Source organism: Colius striatus, chromosome 7 (genome assembly GCF_028858725.1).
Source record: "Colius striatus isolate bColStr4 chromosome 7, bColStr4.1.hap1, whole genome shotgun sequence".
In the NCBI taxonomy this organism is placed as follows: Eukaryota; Metazoa; Chordata; class Aves; order Coliiformes; family Coliidae; genus Colius; species Colius striatus.
Window position 1 is genome coordinate 25,280,318 of NC_084765.1, and position 17,483 is coordinate 25,297,800.

General features: G+C 37.4%; 1 protein-coding gene across 4 annotated transcripts in view; it reads right to left on the bottom strand.

Annotated features, from left to right (window-relative positions):
- The window catches only part of THSD4 (thrombospondin type 1 domain containing 4), a 345,093-nt gene that overhangs the window by 164,902 nt on the left and 162,708 nt on the right, over positions 1 to 17,483 (bottom strand). For all 4 annotated transcript variants that reach the window (XM_061999825.1, XM_061999823.1, XM_061999824.1 and 1 more), the window contains one exon: positions 6,565 to 6,701. In XM_061999825.1, the coding sequence (XP_061855809.1) occupies positions 6,565 to 6,701 (137 nt within the window). The remainder of the gene's footprint in view (positions 1 to 6,564; positions 6,702 to 17,483) is intronic.

Sequence of the window (17,483 nt, forward strand, 5' to 3'; positions counted from 1 at the left end):
TTACCTTCCTATAAAATTTGCAAAGATGTTAACATCTGATGCTTTTTTATTTTTGTAAAGGCAAGCATAATCTCCTCCACCAGTCACTTTGTTACTGAAGTTACAGACTGTGTGCACTTTAAAACTGCTCAGATATTTTCAGTTAACTTCAGAAGCTAACTCAAAGATTAAAATAAACCACAATCCAAGAGAAAATGTAACACAAAAATCAGGAGAGAGAAAATGGTTGCTTCAGGTACTCTTAAAAGACATCTACGGTTCCCACCCAAATGAAGGCTTATGAGAAACGTTAAACAATCCTTTTGTAAAGTGCGCCACTGCGTGGTAACTCCCATCTCTACAAAAGCGATTTGTTTCACGATTACAAATTGCATTTTCTCTGTCTCCACAAGTAAATGAGACAATGCTAACACCCGCCCAAGTATTGGGAAGGACTTCTTCTAGCAAAAGTGTCTCAGATGTCTGCAAAAAAATGCATGCAACTTAGTTCCCTGTGGGTACATTCACACTCACGTCAAAATTATTAGGAACATTTTTCCTCCAGCTTTGCTTTGTTCATTAAAACCCACTCAACATTCTACTCATGTTTAAATGATTAAATGATACACTGATTTAAAACTAGAAGAAAAAATATCTCAAAATAGAAAGCACATGCTTCTGGTTAAACAGCAAGTTGAGGAAACCTGACATTCATCAGCATTCTTTAACTTAACAGCACTGTGAAAATTTACAGCTAGGAGACAGGTGGCAAATTCATTAAAACAAATGACAAATACTCAGTAATATTGAAACATATTCAATGTATATATATAAGCAATAATCAGCTGTTGCACAAAAAAACAATTTTGAAAACACAAAAGTAGAACTCAATAGTACTATCAAGGAAAAAGTTGTTCACTTTCCAAATTTTGTCAGAAAGAACATTGTTCAAATGTGCAGAAAAACAATTTTACAAAGAAATAATAATAAAACTGATTATCAAGATTATTCTTATCCTTCTTTCTTCTACATAGATAGAATATCACCTCGTTCTTCCTATTTTGCCTACTACTTTTATTTTTTAATTATTTAATTGCTTCAAAAGGGTTTCATCTCATTAGCATTCAGTCTTGCGTACACCAAGAAGTATACAATCATTTCAATTATGAATAGGGTTTTTAATAATACTTGCATTAATAAATGTACTAGTTATTGCAATGACACAGACAAAACTTTCCTTTGGTGTACGAGGATGAGGTTAAAGACCTGTTGGGGAAGCTTAACACTCATAAATCAATAGGACCTGATGGGATGCACCCATGAATGCTGCCTGATACTATTGCTAAGCCACTCCATCATTTTTGAATGATTGTGGAGGACAGACGAGGTGCTTAAGGACTGGAGAAAGGCCAATATCACTCCAGTCTTCAAAAAATGCAAGAAGGTGGAACCAGGACACTACAGGCCAGTCAGTGTGACCTCCATCCCTGGAAAAGTGATGGCACAACTCATCTTGAATGTTGTCACTAAACATATGAAGGAAAAGATGGTTACCAGGGAGAGTCAATATGGATTCACCAAGGGGAAATCCGGTTTCAACAACCTGGTAGCCTTCTACAAGAGCATAACTAGCTGGCTAGATGAGGGGAGAGCAGTGGATCTCATCTACCTTGACTTCAGCAAAGCTTTTGACACTGTCTCCCATTGCATCTTCATAGGAAAGCTCGGGCAGCATGGGTTGAGTGGATGGTGAGGTGGATTGAGAGCTGGCTGAATGACAGAGCCCAGAGGGTGATGATCAACTGAGTCAAGTTGGAGGCCTGTGGCCAGTGGGGTTCCACAGGGGTCGTTTCTGGGAACAGCGTGGTTCAACATCTTCATCAACGACCTGGATGAGGGGACAGAGTGTACCCTCAGCAAGTTCCCTGATGACACCAAACTGGGAGGACTGGCTGATTCCCCAAAAGGCTGTGCTGCCATTCAGTGAAATTTCAACCAACTTGAGAGTTGGGCAGAGAAGAATCTCATGAGGTTCAACAGGACAAGTGCAGAGTCCTGCACCTGGGGAGGAACAACCCCATGCTCCAGTACATGCTGGGGATTGACCTGCTGAAGAGCAGCTCTGCAGAGAGAGACCTGGGAGTCCTGGTTGATAATAAACTAAACATGAGCCTGAGGGGTGATCTTATTAATGTTTACAAATATGTAAGAAGTGGATTTCAGGAGGATGGAACTAGGCTCTTCTCCATGATGGCAATGAGTATAAGCTGGGACATAAGAGGTTCCAAAGAAATATAAGGAAGAATTTCTTCACTTTGAGGGTGAGGGACCACTAGAACAGGCTGCCCCAGGTGGGTTGCTCAGTCTCCTTCTCTGAAGACATTCAAAACCGATCTGGATGAGTTCCTTTGTGACCTACTCTAGGAGGTCCTGCTCTGGCAGTGAAGTTGGACTAAATCTTTCAAGATCCCTTCTAACTCTTGAGATTCTGTGATTCGGTGGCCAAGAAGGCCAATGGCATTCTGGGATGCATCAAGAAGAGTGTGGCCAGCAGGTCAAGGGAGTTTCTCCTCTCTCTCTTCTCTGCCCTGGGAGGCCTCATCTGGAGTACTGTGTCCCGTTCTGGGCTCCCCAGCTCAAGAGGGACAGAGAACTTCTGGAGAGAGTCCAGTGCAGAGCCACCAAGATGATCAGGGGACTGAAACATCTTTCATATGAGGAAAGGCTGCAGGAACTGGGGCTGTTCAGCTCAGAGAAGAGGAGACTGAGGGAGGATCTCATTAATACTTACGAGTAACTGAAAGTTGTGTGTCAAGAGAATAGGGTAACACTTTTTTCTGTAGTGTCCAGTGACAGGACTAGGTGTAATGGACAAAATATGGAACACAAAAATTCCACTTAAGGAAAAATAAGGATTTTTTTTTAAAAAAAAAACAAATTAGGATATTTCATCACAAGAATATACTAAGTTTTTTCAAACCACTCTATCTGAAAAATGTGCTGTTACATATCACCTGTGGTGCTGGACAAGCTATTTGGCTTTTACTTCTAACTCTGGGGGCCAGTAGAAAAAAAGAAAAGCAAATAGTGAAAAAAGACACTCTCTGGACATAAGGAAATGGTTATTGGCATGCTGTTTGGAGGTACTCAGAAATATACTGTTGTTCTAACCTTCCTGCATGATATTGTAGGAGCTGCAACTAGAAGGCTTTGAGAAAGGCTTTTGTACATAATACTGTGTGTAATATCTTCTGTTATGCAACAGATTATCGTCATTGATAAGACTAAACAACGCTTCACTTTTAAAAATCTATTCTATCTAGCATTGGTTAACAACCAAAAAGGAAGATAATTAACGTATTAAACATTCTGGTTTTGACACTAATACAAAACCCATCTGATATATTTTCAATGTTAACAGGTGCCACTGTACTTCATATATTGAGACCTTCTAACTGTTTCCTATGGTTGCCTTATATAATGTTTTAAATGGTTAAAAAGTGTTTCATTTTTATTTCAGATGAAGATCTGAACATGTCTGTATCATACTCTTTATCCTCTAAGTAATTTCAATTATTTTATTATAGAAACAGTTCAATCTTTTGTTTCTAAGAATAAGGTAAATTGATACTACTAACAGTCACCTTGAGAACAAAACAGATGTTTTTAACACAAGGATATCACTGTTCTGGTAATGCAGCAAAATGTCCAACAGAGGGTGATAGAGACCATAAATTCCTTAGATACGTAGCTTAAATTATCTGACTTCAAAAATATAAAATAATGTGAAGTTAACCAAGAGCTACCTTAGTAGAAGGATTTCAGTGTGCTTCATTACTCATAGAACATTTTCAGTTAACTAAAATGCTGACAATTTTTCAGAAAATTCTCTTAAGCATCTGATAATACACAACTTAAATTATCTTATCTAATTTGATTCTCTAATTATTACAAGTTCATCCATGTTCACTCTATAGTGTATAACAGTACTGTTAAGAAAAATTATTTATTTGTAATAGTTTTGCTGCCTATGCAAGTGGGATGCAAAGTCTCAGAGTCTAAGGAGACAAGCAACATTTTCAACTCAACAGTCATTTGTGTATTAGATTTATTCATCCTTAAATTATAGGGAGCATGAGATTTTACATATGGAACACGTAAAAAAAAGGAAAAAGACAACTAATGTTAACAGATTAATCTATCCTGAAACATAAGGTACTTTAAGAAAAATGAAGTATATCTCATCGTAGTGAGTACATGACCTTCCCAGGTACCTCATAAACTGAATTATTCCACAGTTCTATGAATCCTGAATCATACACTCATAGTAAGGATTCACAAATCATTGTTTGTTTATATGCAGCTTTGCAAAGTGGCATTCTGCAAAGGTAACGGGTGATTTTCAGAATTCAGAATATTTTCCTAGTAGGCTGTTGAAAACTGCCTTTACTTTCTATCCCAGAGCCCCAACACAAACACGTCAGTATACGGTTCTGTAATCACATAGTACTGTGAAAACCTAACAGCTGGTATACTAAATCTGTTTTTCAGTTTTCTGAGTCATAGATCAGAACTGTAATAAAACTAGATTTCTGTCCCTTTCTGAATTGGTCTGAGATCAAGGAAAGCTTTAAAGAATAATCAACTTCACACAGATCTATCATCTACAAAGGAAATTCAAAGCTATGGCTTTGCTTGCCCTAAGAAATACAGAACAGAAACATATATGGCATTGTCCAGATGTGCACAAGTAAGAAGAATCTGGATATGCAGAGGAAAAGTTTGTATTCATAAGTGATTTCCTCTGGTAAACCAACTATTTAAACTGAACTTGACCTTTCAGTATTTGAGTTCATGAGTCATCTCACCCATTTCTTCTTTTGCCAACATATATGGGAAAGATCAGCCAAGCATCAAATGCCCCTTGCTAGGAATTTATTTCTTTCACTAACCTTAGATGAAAGATTACAGATAATCTTTATTTTTTTTTAAAATACTGCAACATTTTGTTTAAAATTGCTACCATTTTGTAGAAAGCAGTGTATTTATTCATTACAAACGGATTCTACACAGTAGATGGCAAAAAGTCAACACAGTAGCTCCTTCTGAACCCTTGAAAAATAACCATTCACTCAAGTATTTTCTAAGAGAATATCACTGCTGACAGAATAGAACGCCAGTAAGAGCTGATCCTTAGAAACAGCAAATATGGACCAATCAGAAAAGTTACAATAACACTAGCTAAAATGCAAACACGTAACATTATGTTGCAGACTGAAAACACCCCACCACTCTTAAGGTTTAATTGAAGAAAAGCATAATATTTCTTTCCTATTTAAAATTCCAATCTTTTGATTCTGATTCTTTCATAGAAACTCTTCTGTAGACAGCTAAATATATGGAAAATGCTCAATGAAAGTCATTACAATTGTGGCCTGAACACTTTCTGAATCCAACCTTAGTTAAGAAATAAAACCTGTAATAATAAAAGTTAATATTTTTCACATCTACTTTAAAAAGAAAAAAAAAGAAAAAAGAAAAGTTAAAGACATGTCCTCTTTAACATCTTTATTAATTATCTGGATGAGGGGATAGAGTGCACCCTTAGTAAGTTTGCAGATGACTCCAAGCTGGGTGGAAGTGTTGATCTGCCTGAGAGTAGGGAAGCTTTACAGAGAGATCTAGATAGGCTGGATGGCTAGGCCAAGGTCAGTGCCATGAGTTTTAATAAGGTCAAGTGTCAGCTCTTGCACTTGGGCCACAACAACACCCAGCAGTGCTACAGGCTTGGGGAGGCGTGTCTGGAGAGCTGCCAGGCAGAGAGGGACCTGGGAGTGTTGGTTGACATCCAGCTGAACAGGAGCCAGCAGTGTGCCCAGGTGGCCAAGAAGGCCAATGGCATCCTGGCCTGTACCAGGAACAGTGTTGTCAGCAGGAGGAGGGAGGTGACCATTCCCCGGTACTCAGCTTTGCTGAGGCTGCACCTCGAATAGTGTATCCAGTTTTGGGCCCCTCTCTACAAGAAGGATGTTAAGGTGCTGGAGAGGATCCAGAGGCAGGCTACCAAGCTAGTAAAGGATTTGGAGCATGTGTCGTGAGGAACGGCTGAGGGATCTGGGGTTGTTTAGCCTGGAAAAAAGAAGGCTGAAGGGAGACCTTATTGCTGTCTACAACCATCTGAAAGAAAGTTGTAGCAAGAAGGGTGGTCTGTTCTCCTCAGTAACAAGCAATAGAAAGAGAGGAAAGGGTCTCAAGGTGCACTAGGGGAGTTTCAGACTGGATCTAAGGAGGAATTTCTTTACTGAAAGGGTTGTCAGGCACTGGAACAGCTGCCCAGGAGATGGTGGAGTCACGGTCCCTGGAGGTATTGAAGAGATAGCTGGATGTTGTACTTAGAGAAATGGTCTGGTGGTTGATAGGGCTGGGACAAAGGCTGGACTCAGTAATCTTAAAGGTCTCTTCCAGCTGAAACAATTCTATGATTCTATGACATGATTTCACAGGTACAGTCATATCAACCTTTTACAGAAATTAAAAAGGGCACAGACAGTCTACAGGTAGACTTGCTAGACTCAGTAGCCTTACCTTGCACTGCCCTGCCACACAGATTGAAGTTCCATTTTGGTCACAGGGTGTCCCATCTATCACCTTTTCAGCTTGTCTCACGTAGAATCGGTAGCCTATTGCTCGGCAATTCAGCTCACACTTCTGACTTCCCTTCACTGTGGAAAGAGATAAAAATCCCCATTATAATGATCTCAGCAACAGTTTTTAAACGGAAAAGCCCATTAAACAGTAAGGTCTCAGAGGAAGAAATAGATAAGTGAACTGCATACCACGAGAATGGCTACATCAAATGAATGGTGATTAAGCAACCAACTCCAAGGGAAGCATTCCAACATACCTTGTGAAAATTTAAACAGTACCTCCATTTTATTGACAGATATTTCTCTAAATAACCAAGAGTACTTTTAATTTTTAAAAAAAAGTCAAATATAGTCTTCTTAAAGCATAACAACATGTTATAACATTTCATGTCAGATAAAATTAATCAGAAAGACATGCATCAAATTCAACTCACATAGTTACCAGTCATTTCACATTTAGCATTAAAAATCATAGAACAAGCTAGATGCATTTTTTAAAAATTCTCTTTCTTTCCTCTTTATTTTCACAAGTTGTGCTTTAGTGACTATTCCTTAGTTTCTTAGAGAAAATTAAGAACAGCTCTTTCACTTTTAAGAATATATAAAATGCATCATTAATCAAAGAACTCTTAGATTTTAAAAATATATAAAATGAATCATTATTCAAAACCTCGTGATCTTTGCTGAAATGCAAGAACCAGTAGGAAATCAGTTCATTGAACTACAGGTGAACAGAACACAAAAAACAAGAAACACTTCCTCTCATGAAAGCCTGCTACTTAAATAGATGGAGCCTAACATTCCTTATGCTATCAAGTTTGTTCACACATTTGTGTAGTCTTTCTATGTCAAATCATCTATCATGTTGAAGTTGCACACAGTTCATTACCCCTATTTGCAAACTGAAATAACAATTCCTTATTCTCTTTCTCACTAAAAGAAACAGTTACACAGTGGCAGTGAGGTACAAACAGAATTCCTTTTTCTTTTGACAGTACTTTCCTTGCTGCCATAATCAAAAACTAAAATTCCCTGACTTGACCATGCTTCATCTCACACTCTATAACATAACTGAAACCCACTATATAATCTGTCAAAAGAGACACTATATGCCTTATTTACCCACTAAAACATGTTATTCCCAGGATTTTCTCCTTAAGCATATTTTTAAATCTTCAAGTAAGACAGAAGATATAGTCAAAATAAATATATGCAAGTATTTCAAACACATATTTAACATCTCCTTTCTGTAAAAGTAACAAACTTTCAGCTAAGTTACTCCCCGTGCAGACACAGGATTATTGTAGATCAATTCTGAAATTTGGATCTTAAGATTTCCCCTTGTGTAGCTACTTAATTGCCACTCCTGTACATTATCTCTTGCATCTGGCAATCTTTCAAAAAATCCTTGAACTTCTACTAATTTTAAGTGAGGACAAAGATCTGTTTACCGAATTCCTTTTTATTGCAGAAGCTATGCATGCCATGCTTAACCAGGTAACTTTTCCATTACTACTTTTTAAAAAATAGATTCACTACTTTATCACTCCAAGGACTTCACTTAGTTATTTTTAAAAATTCCTGCAGTTAAATGTCCAAGTACAACAGCTAGTTTTAATAATAAACTTAGCATTATTCTTAGCATCTTAGTCACTTCACACATAACTATTTTCAGAGTTCTCAAATAAATATAATCCAGCTTCAGTGATTCATTACAACTGAAATAAACTTATCCTCTTCTGTGTCTGAAAGTGTCTTGGTTTTACAAACTACAACACTAGCTATCAAGCAGCACCTCTGCAGTGTATACTTTCTTATCTTCTTATTCCCTAAAACCAAGCTGAACAAGCCATTTAGGGTTTCTAAAATGTCCTTATCTTCTGTGCTGATTCCATTTAGTTCGAAGTGTCCTGAAGCCTCACATTCCTGTACTCTTCCTCCTCCTAATCATTTTAATTTAGTTTTGATCCTTTAAAATATTTATTCTAGAAATTCTCATTTTGCCTTCTAGATCCTGAGAACAGCTTTGTGCTACTCAGAAAGATAAAGAAATTAAGTGCTGAAGCACGGTATTTTTTCCTGGACCTATCTCTTCGGTTATTTACGATTTGATAGGTAAGCCTACCACATCACTAATGCAGCACTTTTAACAACCACAAGCAGACTGAACTTGGTTGCTCTGTAAAGTATGACTCTCATTTAATAACTTTTGGTTTTCATTCTTTCTTATTAGGAACTGTTCCTGAGCATACAAAAAGATATATTAAAACAGCCACTGGCTTTGATCAGTACCTGCAAATAAAGAAATAAACAAATATACAAACAAAGCCTTAACAATAAACATACACCAGCGCAGAGGTTTTTGTGAGCATCTCACCATATAACTCTTTAATCTTTGACATTCAGATTCTTTTGATGAGTAAATGTAAGGCATTGTCTTCATTAGCCATATACCAATTGCTACTATCCTCTCCTCTAAGAAGAGCAATATCTGCTAACTGAATTGCCCCTGCTGAATGAGAGGCATGTCTCATTAGGATTTTATGTAAGCACTGTGTATTTGCTATGCATAAATTGTAGCAGAACAATTTTAGAATTGCCTTGTAAAACAAGATACTACACTACTAAAAAGAACTCCATCACCTATTAACCTCACATGTATCTTGACATTCTCCTTACCCAGTATTTTGTGACAGTCTTGAGTTTTTATAGCTTAGGTCAAGCTACACTATTGGCTTGGCATCTGGACATAAAATGTCAATTAAACAGCGAGCTGTGAAGCGACTGATTCCACACAGGCAACATATTTTAGTACTATGTCATCTGATCCAGACTTACCAAAGGATCTATCTGACCTCAGGGAATAGAGTAAGAATTCTAGGTGAAGATGTTTTGAACTAGCTGGCAGGAACACACATTTTTCACTCATAAATGGATGCTTTTTAATTGTGACACAGTTACCAAGACAATTCATTATACAGGTAGTGTTTTACATGTCCTTCTAATGTATTTGCTTTTCATTCTCACGCCTACTTTAGCACAACCAAGTCTTTGTGGAAATTCTCACCTTACTCTATCTTATTTCACTTCGGTGAAATTTATGCTACCACACAGGTCCTGCCAGACATATTCATTATTGATTTAACCAAAGGGAGTGGCTTAGTAAATAATCCTGGTAATATGTAAGGTTTGGTTTTCATTTTACAGACTGAAAAAGTATCTACAATCCTCCAAAAAATCAGTACATGTCTCATAATGTCCTCACCAAACTAGTCTTAAGTACCTCAGGCATATCCTGAGCTTGTCTCAGTTGCAAGACTTCCTAGTTTTTCTCTCTGTTGAAAGTTACCTTCCACCTTTTCTTATGAGAAGCAAGACCTGGGCAGGTGAGAATGGGACCAGATTACAGTTCTGCCACCATCCACTTCACCAGTAAGTGTACAGAGACTCAAGTTTAATTACAAACTTCACCTGTTCTGTATCATAGAGCAGATTTTACAGTGAAAGTTTCCTATCCTAAATTAATCCTTTTACATGTTCTACACCAAGATACAGAAGTCCTGTAGATGGGCACCAATTTAGAAATCATTACACTTCCAGACAGTCAAAAATCTCAAGTCTGTCACTAACAATATGAAGCATAAAAACCAGCTCGCTTTCCAGTTAATGTGTCCTATTCATTGATGCACTAAAATTCACATACAGAAGGTATTTTGCATTGCACATATACTGACAAATACGTGTAAACCTGGAAAAAAAGAAAACTTGACTTTCTGAAGTGCCATTTACCAAGTTTACACAGTAAGCCATAGCTAAAATGAATGCAAGAGTGGAAGAGTAGTGGCAAGTCATACATTAAGTTATAGTTGCTTTTATTGCCCTAGGAGCAACTTAATTGACTAAACTTAAATCACAAGTAAATATCAACACACTTCATTTCTCCTAAAAAGTCTGCTTAAATGCATATTTCAGTACAGTACAGGTTTGTAAGAAAAACTGATCTGTGCAACTTCCACACACACACATTTTAAGTGGAAAAAGAAGGATTTAGATGTTACCACATTACAATCAACTGCTGGAGTTCAAACTAGGTCTTCAGTAGCATTCAGACTAAGGCCTCTTTGCAGACCTGCCTGACAGGCAGGACAGAGCAGCAGTGTGCTTACTGGGAAGTCCATGCAGGCATGGGAAAAACTGTCCTCCCCAAGGGTTCACAGGCTAACATTCAAAGAAAAATCATGAACTCCTTTTAATTCCACTGTTAGGAAAACACAAGTTTGTAGAAGCCCACAACATGCTCCCAGCATAAGGAACTGTTGCCCCGATGAAGGGGCAGTGCAGGCCCAACAGGCCCTGAGCTGCAGCTCCAGTGGCACTGTGGCACCTCAGAGGAAGAGGAGCACACTGAAAGTGATCACTGGTGCACAAGCCAAAATACAACAATTCCTGATGGAGAAAAAAAATCCGGATGAGAGACTAAAACAAATGGGACAATAAACAAGTACTTCCTGCACCTGAACTCCCTTGGTTTTCCATTGGGCATGCCCTGGGTCCAGTCACATTCAGGGAATACACTCTTTAGAAACGTGCAGAAGCTTTTGAATAGATCCATTTGCATTTCATAAAGAATGTTTCCAAATGTTAAAACTTTACTGAAAAGGAGTTGACCAGCCAAACTAAATGCGTCACCCTTTATGCCATGCTCAGAGGGAATCCTCAGAGAGCATGGCTTACAGTAAAGATCCTGCAAATTAAACTTGCCTTCTCTTGGTGCTGACACAAGGTTGACACAACCCTTAGGAACCAGAAGGAGACACCAGGGCAGCTGGTGTCACTGTGTATGTCTGCACATGTTCTGTCCGCCACAGGACTGAAACCTCCCACCCCTGCAGAGCCCCTGACCCTCATCCTCCACTCAAGCCTTCCTCTTTTCTTCTCATGTTCTATCTTTGCTCTGCTGAAGGCCTAAAAGGAAATCTCCTCCCTGAAGTGAGCAGCTCCACACCAGAGCACATGCAGAGGGTGCCTCTGGACTTCTTGTCAGCTATTCCCTTCCTTCAGCTCCCTCTTCCAATGCATTTCATCATCTTCATCAACTTCTAGCCCGAGGAAATGAGGCAGGGAGGAAAAAAAGACAGTACACAGTCCAGCCAAGCCAGTGGTAATACTACTCAGCAGTGAACTTGAAGAGATACAGAGAGAGCTCAACAGGCAGCTTGCCAATGCAAGGAATTTCAATCTAATGATATTCTTAGGAAAAAATGTTACAAGAAAAACCATTCCAACTGGAATACATTTGCTAAATAATGTATTCAGATGTTCAAAGAGAAATTAAAAATAGCCACAGAACCAAAAAAGCCTAGAAAATAATGCACAAATCACATAAAATTGCAATTGATCAGTAAAGTAATGGCACTGTGCACAATCATACAATGACTGTCCTTACAAAATGTAATAAATTCCTCCTTTCTGTTTCAGCTCCTGAGATTGCAAGCTGCTTGGAGCATGTACTGTGTCTTACTTTATGCTTGCACATAAAATCTCCTATGGTGGACAATGCTAGCTGTAGGTGCAACCAGAATAAACAATATGACAAAGAAATTTCATGTTCCCCGTGCTGTGAGGTAAGGACTGGAATGTACAAACTCCATGATAGTTCTTCAGTCCAAATCTGAATTTAATGTGAGATCCAGGCTCCCTGCTGTTATCTATATAGCAGTTGCAGTTCTCCACAGAACATTACAGAATGCTTTTACCATTTGTCAGTTTTTGTAAGTTTGCCTAAACATCTAAGAATACTTAATAACAAGCTCTGCAATTTGAGAAACATGCCTCGAGGGTGCCCACAGAGAAGTGGCATGCACACTCTTGGCAAGCAAATATTACATTCATGCTAATACTACATTAAGGGATTATGCGAATTTAAATTGGGCTTCATTCTGTGTGCACACTGCCTTGTAAAGTCAACTTCAGTGCTTCTCCATAACGAGCCAAGATACACTCATCCACAATGTGTCAAAACCTATTGTTCCAGGAACAAACTGTCTTTGCATAGCTCAGTTATTTTCAGGGTCTGGCTTGCCATGGGCTGTAATTCAGTATTTACTCATGATAAAAGCTATGAATCTGCTTTACAAGAAGCTAATGGGGCATAGCAGACACTGGAAAAACTTAGTAAGTACTGTATTTACTAACGTAGAACTTGCAGTTTTGTGAAATCAAAGTTTCTGTTTATCACTTCTGGTGCTTCGAGACACAGGTACATAGGCAAAAATAAAGACAGGACCAATATACCAGTAGCAGAAGACTAGTCCTTTTGTACCCTGCTGTGGCTATAAGCTGATAGCTACATTTCAGAGTGATATATCATGCCAGACATAGACCTAAATGTGACAATTCCATATTAAATGCATCCACCAGTGATCACCTGTAGAGCTCAGGGTCCATGACAACTGTTAGTGTAATACTACATGCAGGCAACGTTGCTTATACAGCTTCCCATACAAAGGAAAATGTGTAGGAAACAAAAAAATACCACTTTCTGCTTTGAAGAAAGCAGAACTACTTTATTTGAGGTTTCACTGTTTAGGGTAATAGACTCTGCTGGCTTAGTTTGTTCAAGCTTTGCAATGGAGGCTATCAGGTCCATAACAGAACATTGATTCTGAACCAGGTTGGTTTTCCACTGATGGACAGTTAAAAGTTTTTGAAGTGGCCAGAAGGAATAATTGTTTTTAAGCAGTTACCCACTGCCAGATTTCCAAATAACAATTTGTAAACATTTTCCAGGAAATAATTATCATGTAACCATATTTGGTCTTTCCAACAGAAATACTAATGTAGTGTAATCTGTTTTATTTGAGTCTCTTTTGATACTTTGTCCTTATTAGGCTTGGCAATGTCTCTTGACAAAAAACAGAAAGAGTTCCTTTTATTTTTTTACTTTGATCCTTTCAGTTTTATTAACTTCTTATAAACTCTTACTACTCTAGTTCAATTTTTTTTCAAAATTCCTTTTCAATTCTGTATTCCAGTGATGAAGGAACATTTTCTTTTTCTTTTTACTTCCATTTTGCATTTTTTGTGTGATAAAGATGTTTATTTACCTCACTTTCCCTCAAAAATTTAAGAGATATTTGAAAGATTTTCTGCATTAGGATTCAGATATTAAAGAAAGAAAAAAAATACAAGCTTTTATAATGCAAATGCAAGTACATTTCAACAAATATGAAGCCAAAACTAAAGATATAATTCAAAAGAACTCCCTATCTTTACAGAAATATACACAGTTAATTCTATGCCCAGAATATGGGAGTACTATGTTCAACAGTCACAGGGAATACTGCTGAGTAGATTCAGTGAAGATTCTTCCTCAGTGAACAGAAACATTTCTGAAAGGTCCCAATGTTCCATAATCTTGTCCTCAAATTTAGTGCTTATATCAGTAAGAAACTTGTAAATATTGTCATTTACTCCAGTTTTCCTGGTGTCTCTATTTCTCCCAAATACCTTTGTCATTAAAAGCCTATTAATGATACTTGATAGATTTATTGTCATCCATTAAAAATAAATTAACTAGAAACATGTAATTCATTAAAACACATTCAGATCTGTCCTGACCAGGTGGACATGTGGAAATAAGTAAAAGATATAGGTTGATCTAGGTAGACCTGCTTCTGCAGGAGGGTTGGCCTAGATGATCTCTAAAGGTCTCTTCAATCCTTACCATTCTGTGGTTCTAAGTTTGATGTGCATTTATGAAATTTCTTTTTTTTCTTACTGCCTACAAATTTGTCTTAGCTCAGCAGAACATTCTACCTGCATCCTACTGCAAAAGAAGAATGTAGCTATTTGGGAAGCTGGGATGTTTAATTTAAGCTGTGAAATGTCCACAATGAACTCAGTCACATCTGCCATTTTTAATTACTTCTACAAGAGTGAGAAATCCAAACAGCTGCCTTAAGAACCTTCAAAGGGATTTTTGTTTTCTTTATAGTATGTAGAAATAGTGATAACTCATACAATAAGGGATTTTGCACAGCAACAGTAGTATAACTGCTCTATGACATCGACATCAGGCATTTACACTGTCAAAAGCAGAGGATCATTATCAGAATATGTACTTTTCTGCTCTAGTTACAACTTTTAAAGACATTGGAGAAATTCTACAAATATAATTATTGTTAAATAATTATATAGTAAATATATATATTTTAAATATTTTTATATATATATAAAAATTAAAATACATATAAACAATTTCACCTGCTTCAGTTCACTGCATATTACAAAGTGGCCAGTCCTTCCCAGTAAAGAGCATTTTTGTATCCTCTGGTCACTATGGAAATTTAGTTAAAGCTTTTGGGAAACCACAAAAGAACTCTCAATTCCTTGCCTTTGCTGTTTCTTTATTAATAATAATATTCTTCAATCAGTGCTCAAAACAGTGGTTTTCGTTTGAAGTTTAAATCAACACAAAAACTGTAAGATGTCCTTGCTCATAACAATTTAAATCTAAACTATAGATGCCAACGTCCCGTTGAGGAGTGAGTACATTAATAGTAAGTACTGTTGGCTTCAATAGAACTGCGAGCAGTTACATGATTAATAGTGGCTCAAGGTCAGTATCCCTTAGAGGGACACACAGACACACACCTCCCCCCACTGCCCCACTCCACTCATTTGTTAGCCAGTCAGAACCCAGAAACTATTTGTGAGTCACTGAAGACATTGGCCACTGGATGTCTCCCCTGTCCTATGCAAACACAGACTAAAGGTCCCTGACAATGAATGGGGAAAATGAAAAAATAAATGGGTTTTAAACGGCATTGATCTGTATTCACAAGCCCTCAACACTTTGCATAGTGTACAGCAGCCACACAGTTGAAATCTGGCCCTGAGAACAGTCAGGAGACAGCTTCCTATGGACTGCACTTCTGCTGAAGCTTTGAATAACAGATCCCAGTATGTAAAATCAAAATTAGTAAAATGTTGCAAGATAAGCAGAATAAAATCCAACAGTAGTTGATTAAGCTCAAAAATTTTTGTTTCCTTTTACATCCAGCAACAGCAGAATTGTATCAAGTAAAACCCTCTTAGTATGACAGATGAAGAACTGTCCAAAACGTCAAGCAAGGGTGCTTCTAACAGGTAGGGAAGTTTTCTCCTCACCATTTTTCTCTTCTGCTGGTGTAAATGGTTGATGTAATTTAGTAATTGTATATTTTGCCATCCCTGGAAACTGTTTATAGAACATAGACTTCTATGATTTCATTGAAGACACCTTCTCTTGCAGGGCTATGATCCTGTATTTATTAAAAATAAAACTAAATATTAAGGAAATGTATTATTAAAGCCCAAACTACAGAAAAATCAAATTTAGAACTAATCTAAACAACCTCATTTTCCAGGCAGATTTAAAAAAAAAAAAAAATCTGCCACTAATCAGAGAAGAAAAAGAAGAAAACCTGCTACATGTCTTGCAACTTCTCATCTGGAAAATACCTTAAAGTGCTCCATCCCATGAAGTGCTGACCACTTCCTGAGGGAAGCTGAGAGCTATCAATCCAAACTGCTGTTAGCTTGGGAGGTTCTGAAAGGAGCTTGATACTGTTTCCTTGAGTGTTTTAAAATTTTAAAGAAATGAGTACTTCTATTAGAATCTTACTGGCCTCTGCATCCAGATCTGTATTTTGAAATATTATTCTATCTCCATCAATACATTGGTAGGCCCCCAGAAAATTGCAAAGTCAAATAACGTAAATTACTGTACAAAAAAACCCCACCACTCTGGTAACATTAGTGTGTATACCACAGAACTCCTGGCCATTTTCATTCAAAACAATTCCTGAAGAAGGACTTCATGCCACACTTCAGAATAATAAAATGCCAAAAGTAGACAAGAAGAAAGGAGATTCAAGTTTGGGCTTGTGAAGCCCCCAGCAACATTCCAGACAAAAGCTTTCAGTCATCTCTTAAGGGAGTGTATTTATGCACACAAAGCTGAATGTCTTAGAAGTCTCTCTCCTATTAAAATATAGACTCTGTATTTGGGCACTAAAAATTCCCCAAGTAATGCTTTTCATGAAAAGGTCATGAGTATAATATCTCTAGTATTTAACAGGACTCCTAGCAAGGATGACAGAAAGCCTTATCTCATATTTGCATACAGATGGAATTTCCATGTAAACTAATGGTGTGTTTTTACATATGTAAGAAGCCACTCCTCACCGAAGTGCATCCTAACCTTTCTTTGATATGAAAAGAACAAATTACCAAGTAGACAAATATGACAGTGGTAGAAGAAGGGAATACAAGGCTGTTGTTTCTTGCTTATCAAGCTCCTGTATAAAATAAGCTGTCTCTCACTGACTCATTTTGTTGTATGACTGGCAACAAATCTTTATTTTCTTTCTTAAACAGAATTTGGTCTGAAAAGTAGAGCTTGAAGTAAAGCCAAAATGTTTGCTGAAGTTATGCTTCTCTGAGTTATTCGGCTTTGGGAAGGTAGGAGAAAGAAACCTAATATTTTATCTTTTACAATAAAAACTATGACATCATTACTTACAAGAAATTATTCAATATCACCAAATTTTAAAATTTACGAAATTTTGTATGTAGGAATCACCTTTCATTTGACTTCAATTACATTACTCAGAGACAATAATATTTTCAGTCATCTCAAACTCTTTAAAGAGTTTTCCCAGATAATTTTCCCAGATAAATAATTTTCCATCAATCCATAATAATACTTAAATGCAGGAAAAGGAGACAAAGAGCTGCTGGAACAACTCAAGGAGAAAGTAGCCATCTATGAGAGGTGGAAAAAGGGCCTGGTTTCTTGGGAAAACTATAGGA